At 39.5% G+C, this 13,290-nt stretch overlaps 1 protein-coding gene across 3 annotated transcripts in view; it reads right to left on the reverse strand.

The window, feature by feature from the left end:
- The window catches only part of zbtb47b (zinc finger and BTB domain containing 47b), a 31,442-nt gene extending 20,095 nt beyond the window's left edge, over positions 1 to 11,347 (reverse strand). For 2 of the 3 annotated variants that reach the window (XM_061757545.1, XM_061757544.1), the window contains exon 1: positions 9,748 to 10,878. In XM_061757545.1, the coding sequence (XP_061613529.1) occupies positions 9,748 to 9,801 (54 nt within the window). In that variant the 5' untranslated portion in view covers positions 9,802 to 10,878. Of the gene's footprint in view, positions 1 to 9,747; positions 10,879 to 11,063 lie in introns of those variants that run through there. The other variant, XM_061757546.1, reaches the window with a different exon arrangement.
- Positions 11,348 to 13,290: the final 1,943 nt, after the last annotated feature.

Raw genomic sequence — 13,290 nt, forward strand, 5'->3', positions numbered from 1 at the left:
TGATTTAAGACACTAATGATGGGTAAAATGTTAGTGCATTTGAGAGTGGCGGACATGATGTGGACCTCCTGAAACAGACAGAAGACAAACCAGTGGGAGAGACCGACTGGTCACCATGTCCTGTCTCCCCAATTAAATTTATTACAGAGTGAAAAAGTCTGCATCTCCTCAGTGCCTGGCCTCAGGCTGTCAAGCATGTGTAAATCTTTCACGAGTTGCACAATGCGTGTTACTCCGCTGTAACTACGGCCACGCATACCTCGCACCACAGCAGATTTAAGAGTGAGGAGTTGACTCCCATAGGAAGAAAAAAAAATGCCTGCTGAGACCAAGGAAACCTTTTTCCCCCCAACTTTTAGGTGTTATAAAATCAAGTTCTCCACTAAATTTTACATTTAACTCAGTTTTCACAAGTGTAAAACCATACCAACTGCTAATGTAATGTTAACCATAAATACATGAATCACTACTTTTGGTTACAAGTGACAAACATAAGGCAGCGAGCCAGATATAATATTATATTATATGTTATATATGAAATAATATTATATCATCGACAATCAATCAATGGATTCATCGACAATCAATCAATGGATTGATCGGGTTTGCATTTACTGAATAATGAAACCAAAATTTTTTTAAATTATATTCAATTCAATTAATTAATTAATTAAATAAGTAACCTAAAATAAATTCAACAATAATAGTAAAACTACATACAAAACAGTTATTCAAAATCTAATTAAAACAGTCATTCAAAATCTAATTAAACTTATATAATAAAACACATTCAAAATAAATTCAACAAAAACAATTACATAATTTTCCATTCAATTCAACAAAAAACACTTAAGTACTGTACACTACATGAATTCAGTAGTTAAATTAAAATATAAAAACATATCTACAGGGGAGCCGGTACCAGTGTCACTCCTCATCTTGCTCACAAGCTGGGAGATGGTAGAAGGACCGCAACGTACAATCACTGAATCACCAGACATGAGTGTGCGTTCATGACAAGGCTGGAATACCCAACGAAAGCAGACACCGAAATGGGCTGCAGTACAAATCAAAACCATACAAAAAGCTACCTGGTGTGTAGCAGTCTAAACATGTAATGCTTACGCTAAATTTAGAAATTAAGCTCAAAAACATTATCCAGACCCACCATCCAAACAGAAAATGTGACAATGTTGAGTTTCGCATTTTTTATTTATTTTTTTGCATGGAGATCATTTCGCAAGAATATCATTAGCCTTTAACACAGTTTTTGCCAAAAATTGTTTCACACCGAGAGAGCCATCATTCTCATCATTAGCTGTCTGGTGTTACGTGCAACACTTTTTCTTCAAAATCAGACATTTCTGAAATGACACGACTTTATTCACATAAGTTTAAGACTTTTTTCCTCTCTCTCAAAAACATGTTTGGTCCTCGAAAATATATTACTTTTCTTCATGAAACTTTTTTCTCAAAAATACAGGACTTTTTAGAAATTACACAACCTTATTTTCGTATGAATATATTACTTACATTACTATTACTTTTTTCCCAGAAAATATACAACTTTTCTTTCAGAATACATGCAACTTTCTTTCTGGAAAATATACAACTTTTCTTCTAGAAAATATATGACTTGTCTTCCAGAAAATAAATGACTTTTCCCCCCAGAAAACTGCACTTTATTTCATAGCATTAACATTTATTTTTTTTTCCAAGGTGTATGACTTTTTGTTACTAGAGAATACAGTATACAACCTTTTTCTCAAAAGTCTACAACCATTTTCATAGGACTATGAATGTCTCAAAAATATAGTACCTTTATCGCTAAATTATATGATTATCAAGATTACGAGACTGTATAATAGAACACACTACTTTAAAAAAAGAATACTCTGTGCAATTTTATTCTCAATTTAGATTTTCTTTTCTTTTCAGTGTGGCCCTGATACCCCTTCATATGGTGATAAAGTTAGCTTGTCAGGACATGTGCGTCCCTATAAAATGTATAATTTTTGTAGCATGTTGTCAGACGCTAGACAAGAATCAATACGTTGTAGCACTTTGTGTCGAGTAACCTTGCGCATTTGAATGTAAAATCTCAACTCCTACGGGTGTCATGAGGTACAAATTACCCAATTATTGAAAAGTAGCCGGCCAAATTGTCTAGAAGACTTCTTGTGTGTCTGTACGAGCTCCACCTTTTAAATTCAATCAGCACTAGCGCGGACCTTGAGGTGAAAGCAGCGTATACAGTAGCATCATCCACCCACAAGCCCTCAACCCCAAATGCCCCTGTCTGCACACATACCTGAGAGGCGGTATATGCGATGACACTGCAGATGCAAACAGATGACGAAGACATAACAAAATGTGGCCGGGCTGGGCTTTTAAGAAGGCCCGCAGTGCTATTTACTGCCGCGCCATAAAAACATGCTAATAAAAATCTATGTTGCGGGTTTGCTGCCAAGGTCATGCCGGTCGTACGCACGCCAACGTCAGGAATCAAAAGCATTGGTCGAGACAAAGCAGTTTATTAGACAGTAATGGAGTCAAGGTCAATAGTGACAAGAAATACCTAAGCAATTTTTACACTGATGAAAAAATGGAATGATTGACTGTTCTCACAAGAATTTTGTATGATTTGGACAAAAAATAATTAGTAGCAAGTTGACATATTTTCAGGTTATTTTAATTTTTGACCCCTTTGTTATAATTTAGTACAATTTATACAAAAAGTTGGTTGTTATTTAAGGATAATGTGAAAATAATCCATGATCATCGGGTTTTTGTTAGAATTTGTAAAAAAAATTAAGGCAGTTTAATGAGTATCAATTTGATGTATTTTCAGGTTATTTGAAAAAAAAGAAAAACACAAAAAAACCCCACCTTGTTATTTAACAATGGTTTGACAATAATAGCCCTCGTCTCATGAGGATTTAGTAGGATTTGTATGAAAAGTAACACTGTAAGGTAGTAAATTTAGGTATTTTGGTTACTTGAAAAATGTGTTTTCTTAATTAGAAAAAGGTTTAAAAAATATATCCCCAGGACTAACCAGAATTTAGTGGGAACTTATATGAAAAATAACACACTGTAGAGATAGCAATTTGATGTATTTTACTGATAACTAATATGTAGGAATATAAACTTCTCCTCACTAGGGTCGCGGACATGCTCGAGCCTATCCCAGCTATCTTCAGGATAGAGGCGGGGTACACCCTGAACTGGTCACCAGCCAATCACAGGGCACAGATAAACAAAAAACCATTCGCAGTCACATTCACACCCACCGGCAATTTAGAGTCTCCAATCAACCTACCATGCATGTTTTGGGGATCTGGGAAGAAACCGGAGTACCCAGAGAAAATCCACACAGGCACGGGGTGAACATGCAAACTCCACACAGGGCGAGGCCGGATTTGAACCCGGGTCCTCAGAAGTGTGAGGCAGATGTGCAAACCAGACTTCACCGTGCCGCATGAACTTTTCATTAGTTAGAAAATAGTTCCCAGTCTCACAAGAATTTTTATTTTGAAGAAATGTATTTTGGCATTTTCGAGTAACAAAATTTGTGTTTTTCAAGGACTGGAATGAATTTTGCAAAGAATGTTTGGTTTTGGCTAACAATAATTTAGTATGACACATGCAAAAAGTGACACACTGACGTATTCTTAGCAAAATACTTTTTTTGAAAATAGTCCAATTAGGGAATGAGATAAAGAAATTATCGTGCAAGGCCAAGGTAACGCCCCAGGTTCTGTTGTGAGTTTAATATCTCAACTTGCATTTCCGTAATACTTTGTCTGCCACCCTTGTAGAAGTTCAATAAATCCTAAGCTAGTACCTTTCTTTGAGGAAAATAACATCCTCTCTTGGTTCACCTCTCTTGAAACAAAACAATGAGGTTAAGAATAACTAGGCCTATATAAAAAGGGGTGGAAAAACAACAAATGAGATTTCAAGCAAAATTTGCAGCAGAAGCACAAGGCAAACGGTTGCTCTGTTTCATTTTATTCCCCGCAGCCTCTTAAAACATTGATTCCTTCCCCACCGCAACCCTGAAATTAAAGACAATATTATCTGCTCTAATCCCACACATCGCATCACCTGATCCAGCAGTTTTAGGAGCGTCCCAGCGAGCCAAATCCCTTCCCTGATACACCCGCCTCACTTCGACCACCAGATCGGAATACATTTCCATCTATATGTAAATTCCAGCACAGGTGACAAGCCACTCTACAACTGATGCGCATTTAGCCGAGCATGAAATTGGGATGCACAAACACAAAGATTTGATCTTGGATTGTCCTGGACGACATTTGGGTAAAGTTTTTGGGCTGTGTGTGTGCGTGTGTGTGTGTGTGTGTGTGTGTGTGTGTTACCCGGTCAGAATTCACATTGCGATAAGACTGTTGAGTGCCAAGAAGTTTGCGTCTGGGCCAACGAGCCGAGAAAGGAAGCGCTGAGTCAGAAAGGGCGGCCAAGGGAGAGGGCTATGGTGCTGGCAACTCTTACACACACAAATGCACACAAATACACACTGCGATGCCTCAGCCAAAACACAATGTTCCCATGCCATGACACTTGGCAAATACGGACCACCGTGATGCCAAAAAAAAGTGTCGCGCAAGGCGTTAATTGGGTCTCCAGTTCCATTTCTACATGGTATAACACAATTTTTGCCAACCTTAACTTCATTTAATAAGTCCATAGCCTTGTCTAACAGCGAAAAAAAGCACTTTACTGCCATATTGTGGCATCTACAGGCAATTACAAACTTTTTTGTGTGTGGTGTCATTTATTCACAGATTTTCACTGTATACTATATATTGAAATAAAGAATCTTGTTTGAATTTAATGAAAAAAAATTACTTAGTCCGAAATTTGTCCCTGTTTGGTTGAAGACAATTTGATTAATTTTTGGTATGAATGGCAACAGGGGTATTGACACTCGTTTTACTTTCTGCCATCTTGTGGAAGACCATTTAATTATTCTACCTGTCACTATACGTTGCTAGCATAGATCACTAGACAGACGACCCAATTGCCAACTTGGGTTTTAAATTGTGAAAAATTGTATGACATCGTTAATAAGCCTACTTTAAAATTAATGTACAATTCAGTGTCGTATTTCAATGTTGATTTAAGCATTGCAGTTTTTTGCATGATTACAACTGGTTTTAGTGTACACTTGTTTTTTTTTTGTATGCTTATACTGGACAAAATATTTTTTCACTGTCAAATGTCAATAACATTTTTACAATTATAGTGCAAGTAAAAACAATCTTTAAAAATGTGTTTTAGCAATTATTTTATGATGTTATTGGAGTACAAAGTGAATTTATATTATTGTTTTTTTCTCCTTTACATGAGTGTGCTTACCGGGATAGAAAAAGAAACTGAAAACTTATTTTGGAAAATATATATACATTTTACTAATAAGTGTGTTATATTTTAGTCATAAGTAATAGTAATCACAATTTTTTTCCAGATGTTTTGCTTCCCGCACACACCTGGTTTTATTTTAAACATTGATATTATTTTATATTTAATTTAAAAAGGCTCCTAAACAATTGCCTTTATGTGATACTATCGTTATCTTATACAGTGGGTACGGAAAGTATTCAGACCCCCTTAAATTTTTCACTCTTTCTTATATTGAAGTCATTTTCTAAAATTATTTAAGTTCATTTTTCCTCATTAATGTACACACAGGACCCCATATTGACAGGAAAAAAAACGGAATTGTTGAAATTTTTGCAGATTTATTAAAAAATAAATACTGAAATAGTATTCAGACCCTTTGTTGTGACATGTATTTAACTCGGGTGCTGTCCATTTCTTCTGATCATCCTTGATGGTTCTACACCTTCACTGTAGTCCAGCTGTGTTTGATTATACTGATTGGACTTGATTAGGAAAGCCACACACCTGTCTATATAAGAGCTTACTCGCAGTGCATGTCAGAGCAAATGAGAATCATGAGGTTAAAGGAACTGCCTGAAGAGCTCAGAGACAGAATTGTGCCAAGGCACAGATCTGGCCAAGGTTACAAAAACATTTCTGCTGCACTTAAGGTTCCTAAGAGCACAGTGGCCTCCATAATCCTTAAATGGAAGACGTTTGGGACCACCAGTACCCTTCCTAGAGCTGGCCGTCCGGACAAACTGAGCAAGAGCCTTGGTGAGAGCGGTAAAGAAGAACCCAAAGATCACTGTGGCTGAGCTCCAGAGATGCAGTCGGGAGATGGGAGAAAGTTCCAGAAAGTCAACCATCACTGCAGCCCTCCACCAGTCGGGGCTTTATGGCAGAGTGGCCCGACGGAAGACTGACCTCAGTGCACATGAAAGCCCGCATGGAGTTTGCTAAAAAACACCTTAAGGACTCTAAGATTCTCTGGTCTGATGAGACCAATATAGAAATTGTTGGGCTTAATTCTAAGTGCCAAGTGTGGAGAAAACCAGGCACTGCTCATAACCTGTCCAATACAGTCCCAACAGTGAAGCATGGTGGTGGCAGCATCATGCTGGGGTGGTGTTTTTCAGCTGCAGCGACAGGACGACTGGTTGCAATCGAAGGAAAGATGAATGCGGACAAGTACAGGGCTATCCTGGATGAAAACCTTCTCCAGTGCTCAGGACCTCAGACTGGACTGAAGGTTCACCTTCCAACAAGACAATGACCCTAAGCACACAACTAAAATAACAAAGAAGTGGCTTCAGAACAACTCCGTAACTGTTCTTGAATGGTCCAGCCAGACCCCTGACTTAAACCCAATTGAGCATCTCTGGAGAGACCTGAAAATGGCTGTTCACCATCCAACCTGACAGAACTGGAGAGGATCTGCAAGGAGGAATGGCAGAGGATCCCCAAATCCAGGTGTGAAAAACTTGTTGCATCATTCCCAAAAAGACTCATGGCTGTATTCGCTCAAAAGGGTGCTTCTACTAAATACTGAGCAAAGGGTCTAATACTTATGGTTGAGTGATATTTCAGTTTTTCTTTTTTAATAAATCTGCAAAAATTTCAACAATTCAGTTTTTTTCTGTCAATATGGGGGTGCTGTGTGTACATTAATGAGGAAAAAATTAACGTAAATGATTTTAGCAAATGGCTTCAATATAACAAAGAGTAAAAATTTTAAGGGGGTCCGAATACTTTCCGTACCCAAAGTATATTTTTGATTTTGCCTTTACAAAGTCTAACATAGCTCCGTCTTGATTGCAATTTCATATAAGTACATCGCAGTGCTGTTCTTCACCAAAAAATTCATCCCTCCCAAAAAACAGAGTTGTTTTTTTTTAGGTTAGTGCATGCGTACTTAATAAAGTGACATGGCATATGTGCTTTAATGATGTCTGTTTGAGACAAAAACAGCTCTGTGACGTTGAGCGGCAAGCAGGTGCATACTTGGGGCCATCAGGAGGGAGGATACTGTGATATGTTCATTATACCTTTCATAGCGGGATACAAAGAGACGAGAGGCTAACACAAGACTGCAAAGAGCTTCTTATCGCAGGAATCTCTCTGCTGTGTGTGTGTGGGGGGAGGGGGGGGGGGGTGTTGATGAGAAGGTCAGAGAGGACAAAAGGGTAGAGGAGGTAGAGGGAGGGAGGGAGGTGAGGGGGGAGAGAGAGAGCATCAGCTCAGCTTTCTAGAGCTGCAGCCAATCAATGGTGGGAGGGGGAAAAAAGCCTAAAGGACTGTTTGGGAATGCGCTTATTGTCTTTCTGCTCAAGAGTTTGATGAAAATTATGCTGACCAATCATGTTAGACCAATTAAGCTACAGTTAGTTAGTTTTAGCGGCCTCACAGGACACAGGGCAGGGAGAAAGCGAAAGATGGTTACACAAGTACTTCAAGTTTTCCATGCGTTTATGACATCATCCCACACACAACTATGCTATTATTTTGTATACCGCAATAACAAAGCCAGCATATCAGCCTTGGTTAGAATACTTGCCAGTTTTTGCGTGGATTAGCCTTATGTAGCAATGCACTTGCAACTGTTACCCATGTTGGCAGGGTTTTAGCCTCTTAGCATCGTGTGTTAGTCTCAACTACCAGTGTGTTATCTACTGCTATGTTTTTTATTAGCCATCATTAGCAGTATATTAAAGTCTGGTCATCATGCGTGTCAGCCATCAACAGCTGTATTTTAGCTTCTAGTCATAATGTGTTAGCTTTAACTACTAGTGTGTTAGCAAATTCTAGTAGTTAATTAGGGACAGCAGTGTTTTAGTATGTAGCGAGCTAATGATGTTGGTATCAATTACCAGAGTGTTACCAATTGCTGGTTGTTATTAGCCATAATTATCTGTGTTTTAGAATTTTGACATTGTCTGTTAGGCTCAACTACTAGTTTGTTGGTATGTCACTAACTGGAAGCACTTTAGCCTCTGCCCGCAATACCCTTTAACTCCGGGGGCTGGGGGGGGGGACTCAGCGCTTTAGTTTTTATACTCACTAATCGTGCCTCACATGTAGTGTTGATATGTTTGATTGCCACACATTTACTAAAACACACAAGCTACAAATACCATTGGGGTTAAATTAGACACACTGGTTGAAATCAAATGTATTTGTAGTGTGTAAAAAAACAACAACAGAAACATATAATATATATATATATAATATATTAATATTAATAATATTATTATACAATATAATAATAGAATGGGGACATTTGAAGTGGCTCGGACTCTGCCGTCTGTCACATTGTCCATGGTTCCTAAACTCAGGGGCATAAATTAGCAGCACGGTTTCCACGGTGGATGTACTCCCGACGACTGAGCAGAGTTTGTTGCTGGTCTCTGGAATGGCTGCACTTTTCACAAGGCAGACAGTTACCCTTACTTGGCACCAGGAGATAACGAAAGCCTCCACGAGTGAAGGGCGGGCAGGAATGCAATGAATAGGTGGTTACATAAAAACTCACATCACCCTGTGAGGATGGAGACAGGAGTTGACAATTAAGAGTGATTACAAGGGCCTCAGCAAAACATAAAAAAGACAACTATTAAAACTATTAAGACAGTGGAGGCCAGCTATGGGGTTAAGATTGCGGTAGTATTGTCCTCAGAGGTTTGGAAATGGACAGAATGGCACGAGACGGCGTAAACAAATGATTTACCTTGCACACTTCTGCATTGACGTATGGTGGTCAAATGCGCTACCCATTGTAGAGTCCCTGTAGGTCATAGCCAAGTTAGCAGGTTAGCTTTGCTAGCTAAGGGCTCTTTGAGGTCACGATTAGTGCGGTCAGTAGTTTTTCCCTTCTCAGATGTTAGGTAAGGGACAGAATGACCAGAATAATATAATTTGGTCACTTCTGCATTGAAGGACAGTGGCCCCAAAGAGTCAAATGCACTACCATTTGAAAAGTCCATGTTGGTTCTGCCTCACTCTAGCTCTGGAGTCTTTTTTTAGATCTGGAAATGGACAAAATGATGTGTGATGCAAATTAATGTGATTGGTTTGTTTTGCTCCCTTCCCCATTGAAGTACGGTGGCCCTCAATGGTCAACTGTGCTACCCACTTAAGAGCCCCTGTTGGTCACAGCCAATAGCTACAACACATACACAATTTTGCTGAGACGATGCTGTGGCAGGCCTTGTTCTCGCGTGACCGTGCGCCAACACCGCTAGCAGCTGTAACGACGACAACAAAACAATAGTGGATCACAGTTTCAGGTGTTCTTTACCTTGGTGGTGATCTGGGCTTTCATTCCTAAGCAGTTCTTACCTTGTCAGTCCACACAAATATCGCTTTCCTTGCTTGCCTCGCATTCCCCCCCATTGCAGCTAGTATAAGTTTACATCACACGGGCTGCTTCTTCTCTCTTTTAGGCGACTCCTGTGGCAGCGTTACAGTGCCACTTCAGGCTTGGCACATAACTACAGCATTTGAGTTTCTGCATGCACACACACATTTCTTGAAACGATTTAATGTTTACGGGAAACTTTAAAATTAAAAAGAAATTTATTGGGTCCATTTCTGTGTAGACATGGCCTCAGACTTTTGGAAATGGACAGAATGACACCTAAGTCATCAAACAAACGATTTGATTTGCTCTATTTAGCATCCAAGTATGATGGCCGCAAATGGTCAAATGTGCAACCGATTTCAGAGTCCCTGTTGGTCATGGTCGATACGAGCTAGCACAATATTTTTTCCCCTCTTACATGTTTGGAAATGAATATATTAACGCACAACGCCACAAACGTGGCTGATTTGTTTGGTTGACTTCCATATTGTAGTACAGCTAATGTCAAAAGCCCGACCCATTTTAGAGTCTGTTGGCCGTGGCCGAGGGTAGCTCTGTGGTCTTTGAAATTAAGAACACAGCATTTTCTTTCTTCTTAGACTTGACACAATTTTGGAAATGGACAGAATGACACAATGCCAAAAATGAACACGACTACTTTGTTTTGCTCACTTGAGCATTGAAGCACAGTGGCCCTAAAATGTCAAAAAGGGTGGAAGGACTGGTGGAAGAGACTCAGGGAGTGGTACAGGTGCACTGGTTGGAGTGGCAAGGAGTCGGGCACAATTACTAGTTGGCAGAAAGCTGCAATTATCATACAGGTAGGTTAGTTCCTTACAATTCGTAAAGAAATACTATGAATAGGGTGGTAAAACAAAGCACCAGAAGCCACGCAGAGAGCACCAGGGCTCACCCCAAGTGACCTGACCCAGATATTAACCCAAGCCTCCAGATGTGAACACACTGGCTAGGATTACTCCACCACATGCTTTCCTAATGATGCAGCCCCAGATGACCACGGAGACTTCACGCCGTACAGATGGACAGAATCTGCGGGTCATGCACTGTCGTGGAACTGGACTTGCACTTTTCAGTGTGGCACAAACATCCTCACTTTTTTTTTTTTTTTTTTTTTAATTGCAGCCATTGCAATCCACTAAGTTGTCCCACAAACTTCCACGCAAAGGCGCCAGTAAGGAACAAAATGACGCTTAATGTGTACCAAGTAATGGTACATGTCTCACCCACAAAAATGAAAAATAAACAAAATGTGACGCTGCTGTGTGTAGCCTACCATTTTGATCCAGCAGCGACCAGAGGCTCCAAGGAGTCCTGCAATAACTCCTCTTGCGCCACTTTCCACTCCGCCATGAAGCCCCCCCCGAGAAAAAGCGTGGATTTGTCACATTTTGGTCCGGTTCTTTTTTTTTTTCCCCCTTTGCGGCCCGTGGACCTCCTCCGAGCTCCCTGTAGCGAGCGAGACAGACAGAACAAAAAAATTGCAGGGGCTGCTTAGCTTTTTTTTTGCAGGACGAATTGTTTTTTTTGATTGGAGCTCTGGGATCATATGGGCGCTTTTCCTTTTTTTTTGGTCTTTTAAAGGGACACCGCGCCGTTTTAAAAGCGTTGAACGGTTTGAAACGCGGCGACCGGTCTTTTGACGCGTACTCTCAACTACATAATCTGTATTACATATTAATTTTTGGGTATTTAAAAGCAGTAATGCGCATATTTAGCCTACGGCAAGAGCCCCCTGTGCGCCTCTTCCAGTGTGCGCAGGTTGTGACGTCACGCGGTTTACCAAATTCATCCCGTTATGAAAGTAAACAGCAAAAGTCAACGTGTCCCCTCCCGGGAATAATACACGAAATTCCTCATTTCCATGAAATGGAACAATATTATTTTACAATTGTATTAAAAGCTAAAGGAATAACCTACCATGCAGTGGAAAATATATTTTGTGCCAAACCCTGCAGTAAACATTCGTGTAAAAGGTCTTTCTAGGTCGATTGGTGAGTTGTTACAACTTTTTTTTTTAGGTTTCCCATTTGTAATTAGTTTATATTTAATTCTACCCTATCAGGTAAACCTATAGGGATGATCTCTTTAAATCCAAATGAGCTATTGCTCTCTGAATCAGCAAATTTTAGCGAGCTATCTGTTCATAAATAAAACGAAAAAAAACTAAAATTATGGTAACTTAGTTTAGATGCCAGTTTGATTTTTTTTTTTAAATGTGGCTTACTTTCATCATAAGTTACCCTTACAGGGTGGAAATGTGGGAGCAAGACATACAGGTTACAATCCTCCATCCATCTATTTTATTACACCTATCCACGGTCGGGTCACTGGGGCAGCAGCTTAAGCAGGAAAGACCAGACTTCCCCCTCCCTAGCCACTTCATCCGGCTTTTCCGGGGGAATCCCGAGGTGTTCCCAGGCCAGCTGAGAGAGATTGTTTCTCCACCATGTCCTGGGTCACGTCCCATTGGGACTTCCTCGGAACACCTCACCAGGGAGGTGTCCAGGGAGCATCTTAACCAGATGCCTGAGCCACCTCATCTGACACCTCTTGATACGGAGGAGCAGCAGCTCGACTCTGAGCCCCTCCCGGATGACTAAGCTTCTCAGTCAATCTCTAAGGGAGAGCTCGGACACCCTGCGGGGTGGTTACAAACCTAAAACTTACAAAAAAAAGGCAAAGTTTAACTTACAAGCTTACTTTTTCCCTTTAAAATAGTGACATGACATCTGGAATATGGATTCATGGTTTGTATTTGTATAGTTACAGAGACTTAAATATAACCAACAACAGTGTGTTTATATTTTCAGGATTTACATTTGAATTGCAAATATTTTGTGATCTATAATAAAATGTTTTTATAATATTTATTTAAAGAATGGAGACTGAAAAGGCACGAAAAGCCAGGAATGACCCAAATATAAATAAGGTGTGTACGGCACCTCAGACTAAAATGTAGCATTACAATTATTGAGACAATTCTCTCATTTTATTTCTTCCTCTGAAACTCAGGAAAAAATACATAAGTGAATTTCAATAAATTAAAATACCATCAAAAACTGAATTTATCCCAGTTAAATAAAAAAACTGATTGTAATTTCTTTTAATTTTGATGTGAAAACCCCAAATTAACTAACCCAAGAAACAATCAAGATGGTCTTTAATATAGAAATTCGGTAGGAACTAGCCTTCTGAAAAAACAATTCTGTGTTTATTAAATCTGCATGAGTTTCAGTTTTGGAATTGAACTACTTAAATATACACTTTTTTACAATATTGTCATTTATTAATATGCACCTGTACATGAAGTTTATTTTCTGTCATCATGTTAGTGTTTGATGTACTACTGTGGCTTACAAGAGACTTAATTTGTGTGCGCCGACCCTGGGAACCAAACACAAATTTAGATTACGATTTGCTCTGCAAGTGTAGCAGTGCAGTTATATTAAAGCAACATAAAAACAAAGGAAAACATGATTAATCTCCTGGTTGGAGCTATC

Source organism: Phyllopteryx taeniolatus, chromosome 20 (genome assembly GCF_024500385.1).
Source record: "Phyllopteryx taeniolatus isolate TA_2022b chromosome 20, UOR_Ptae_1.2, whole genome shotgun sequence".
NCBI lineage: Eukaryota > Metazoa > Chordata > Actinopteri > Syngnathiformes > Syngnathidae > Phyllopteryx > Phyllopteryx taeniolatus.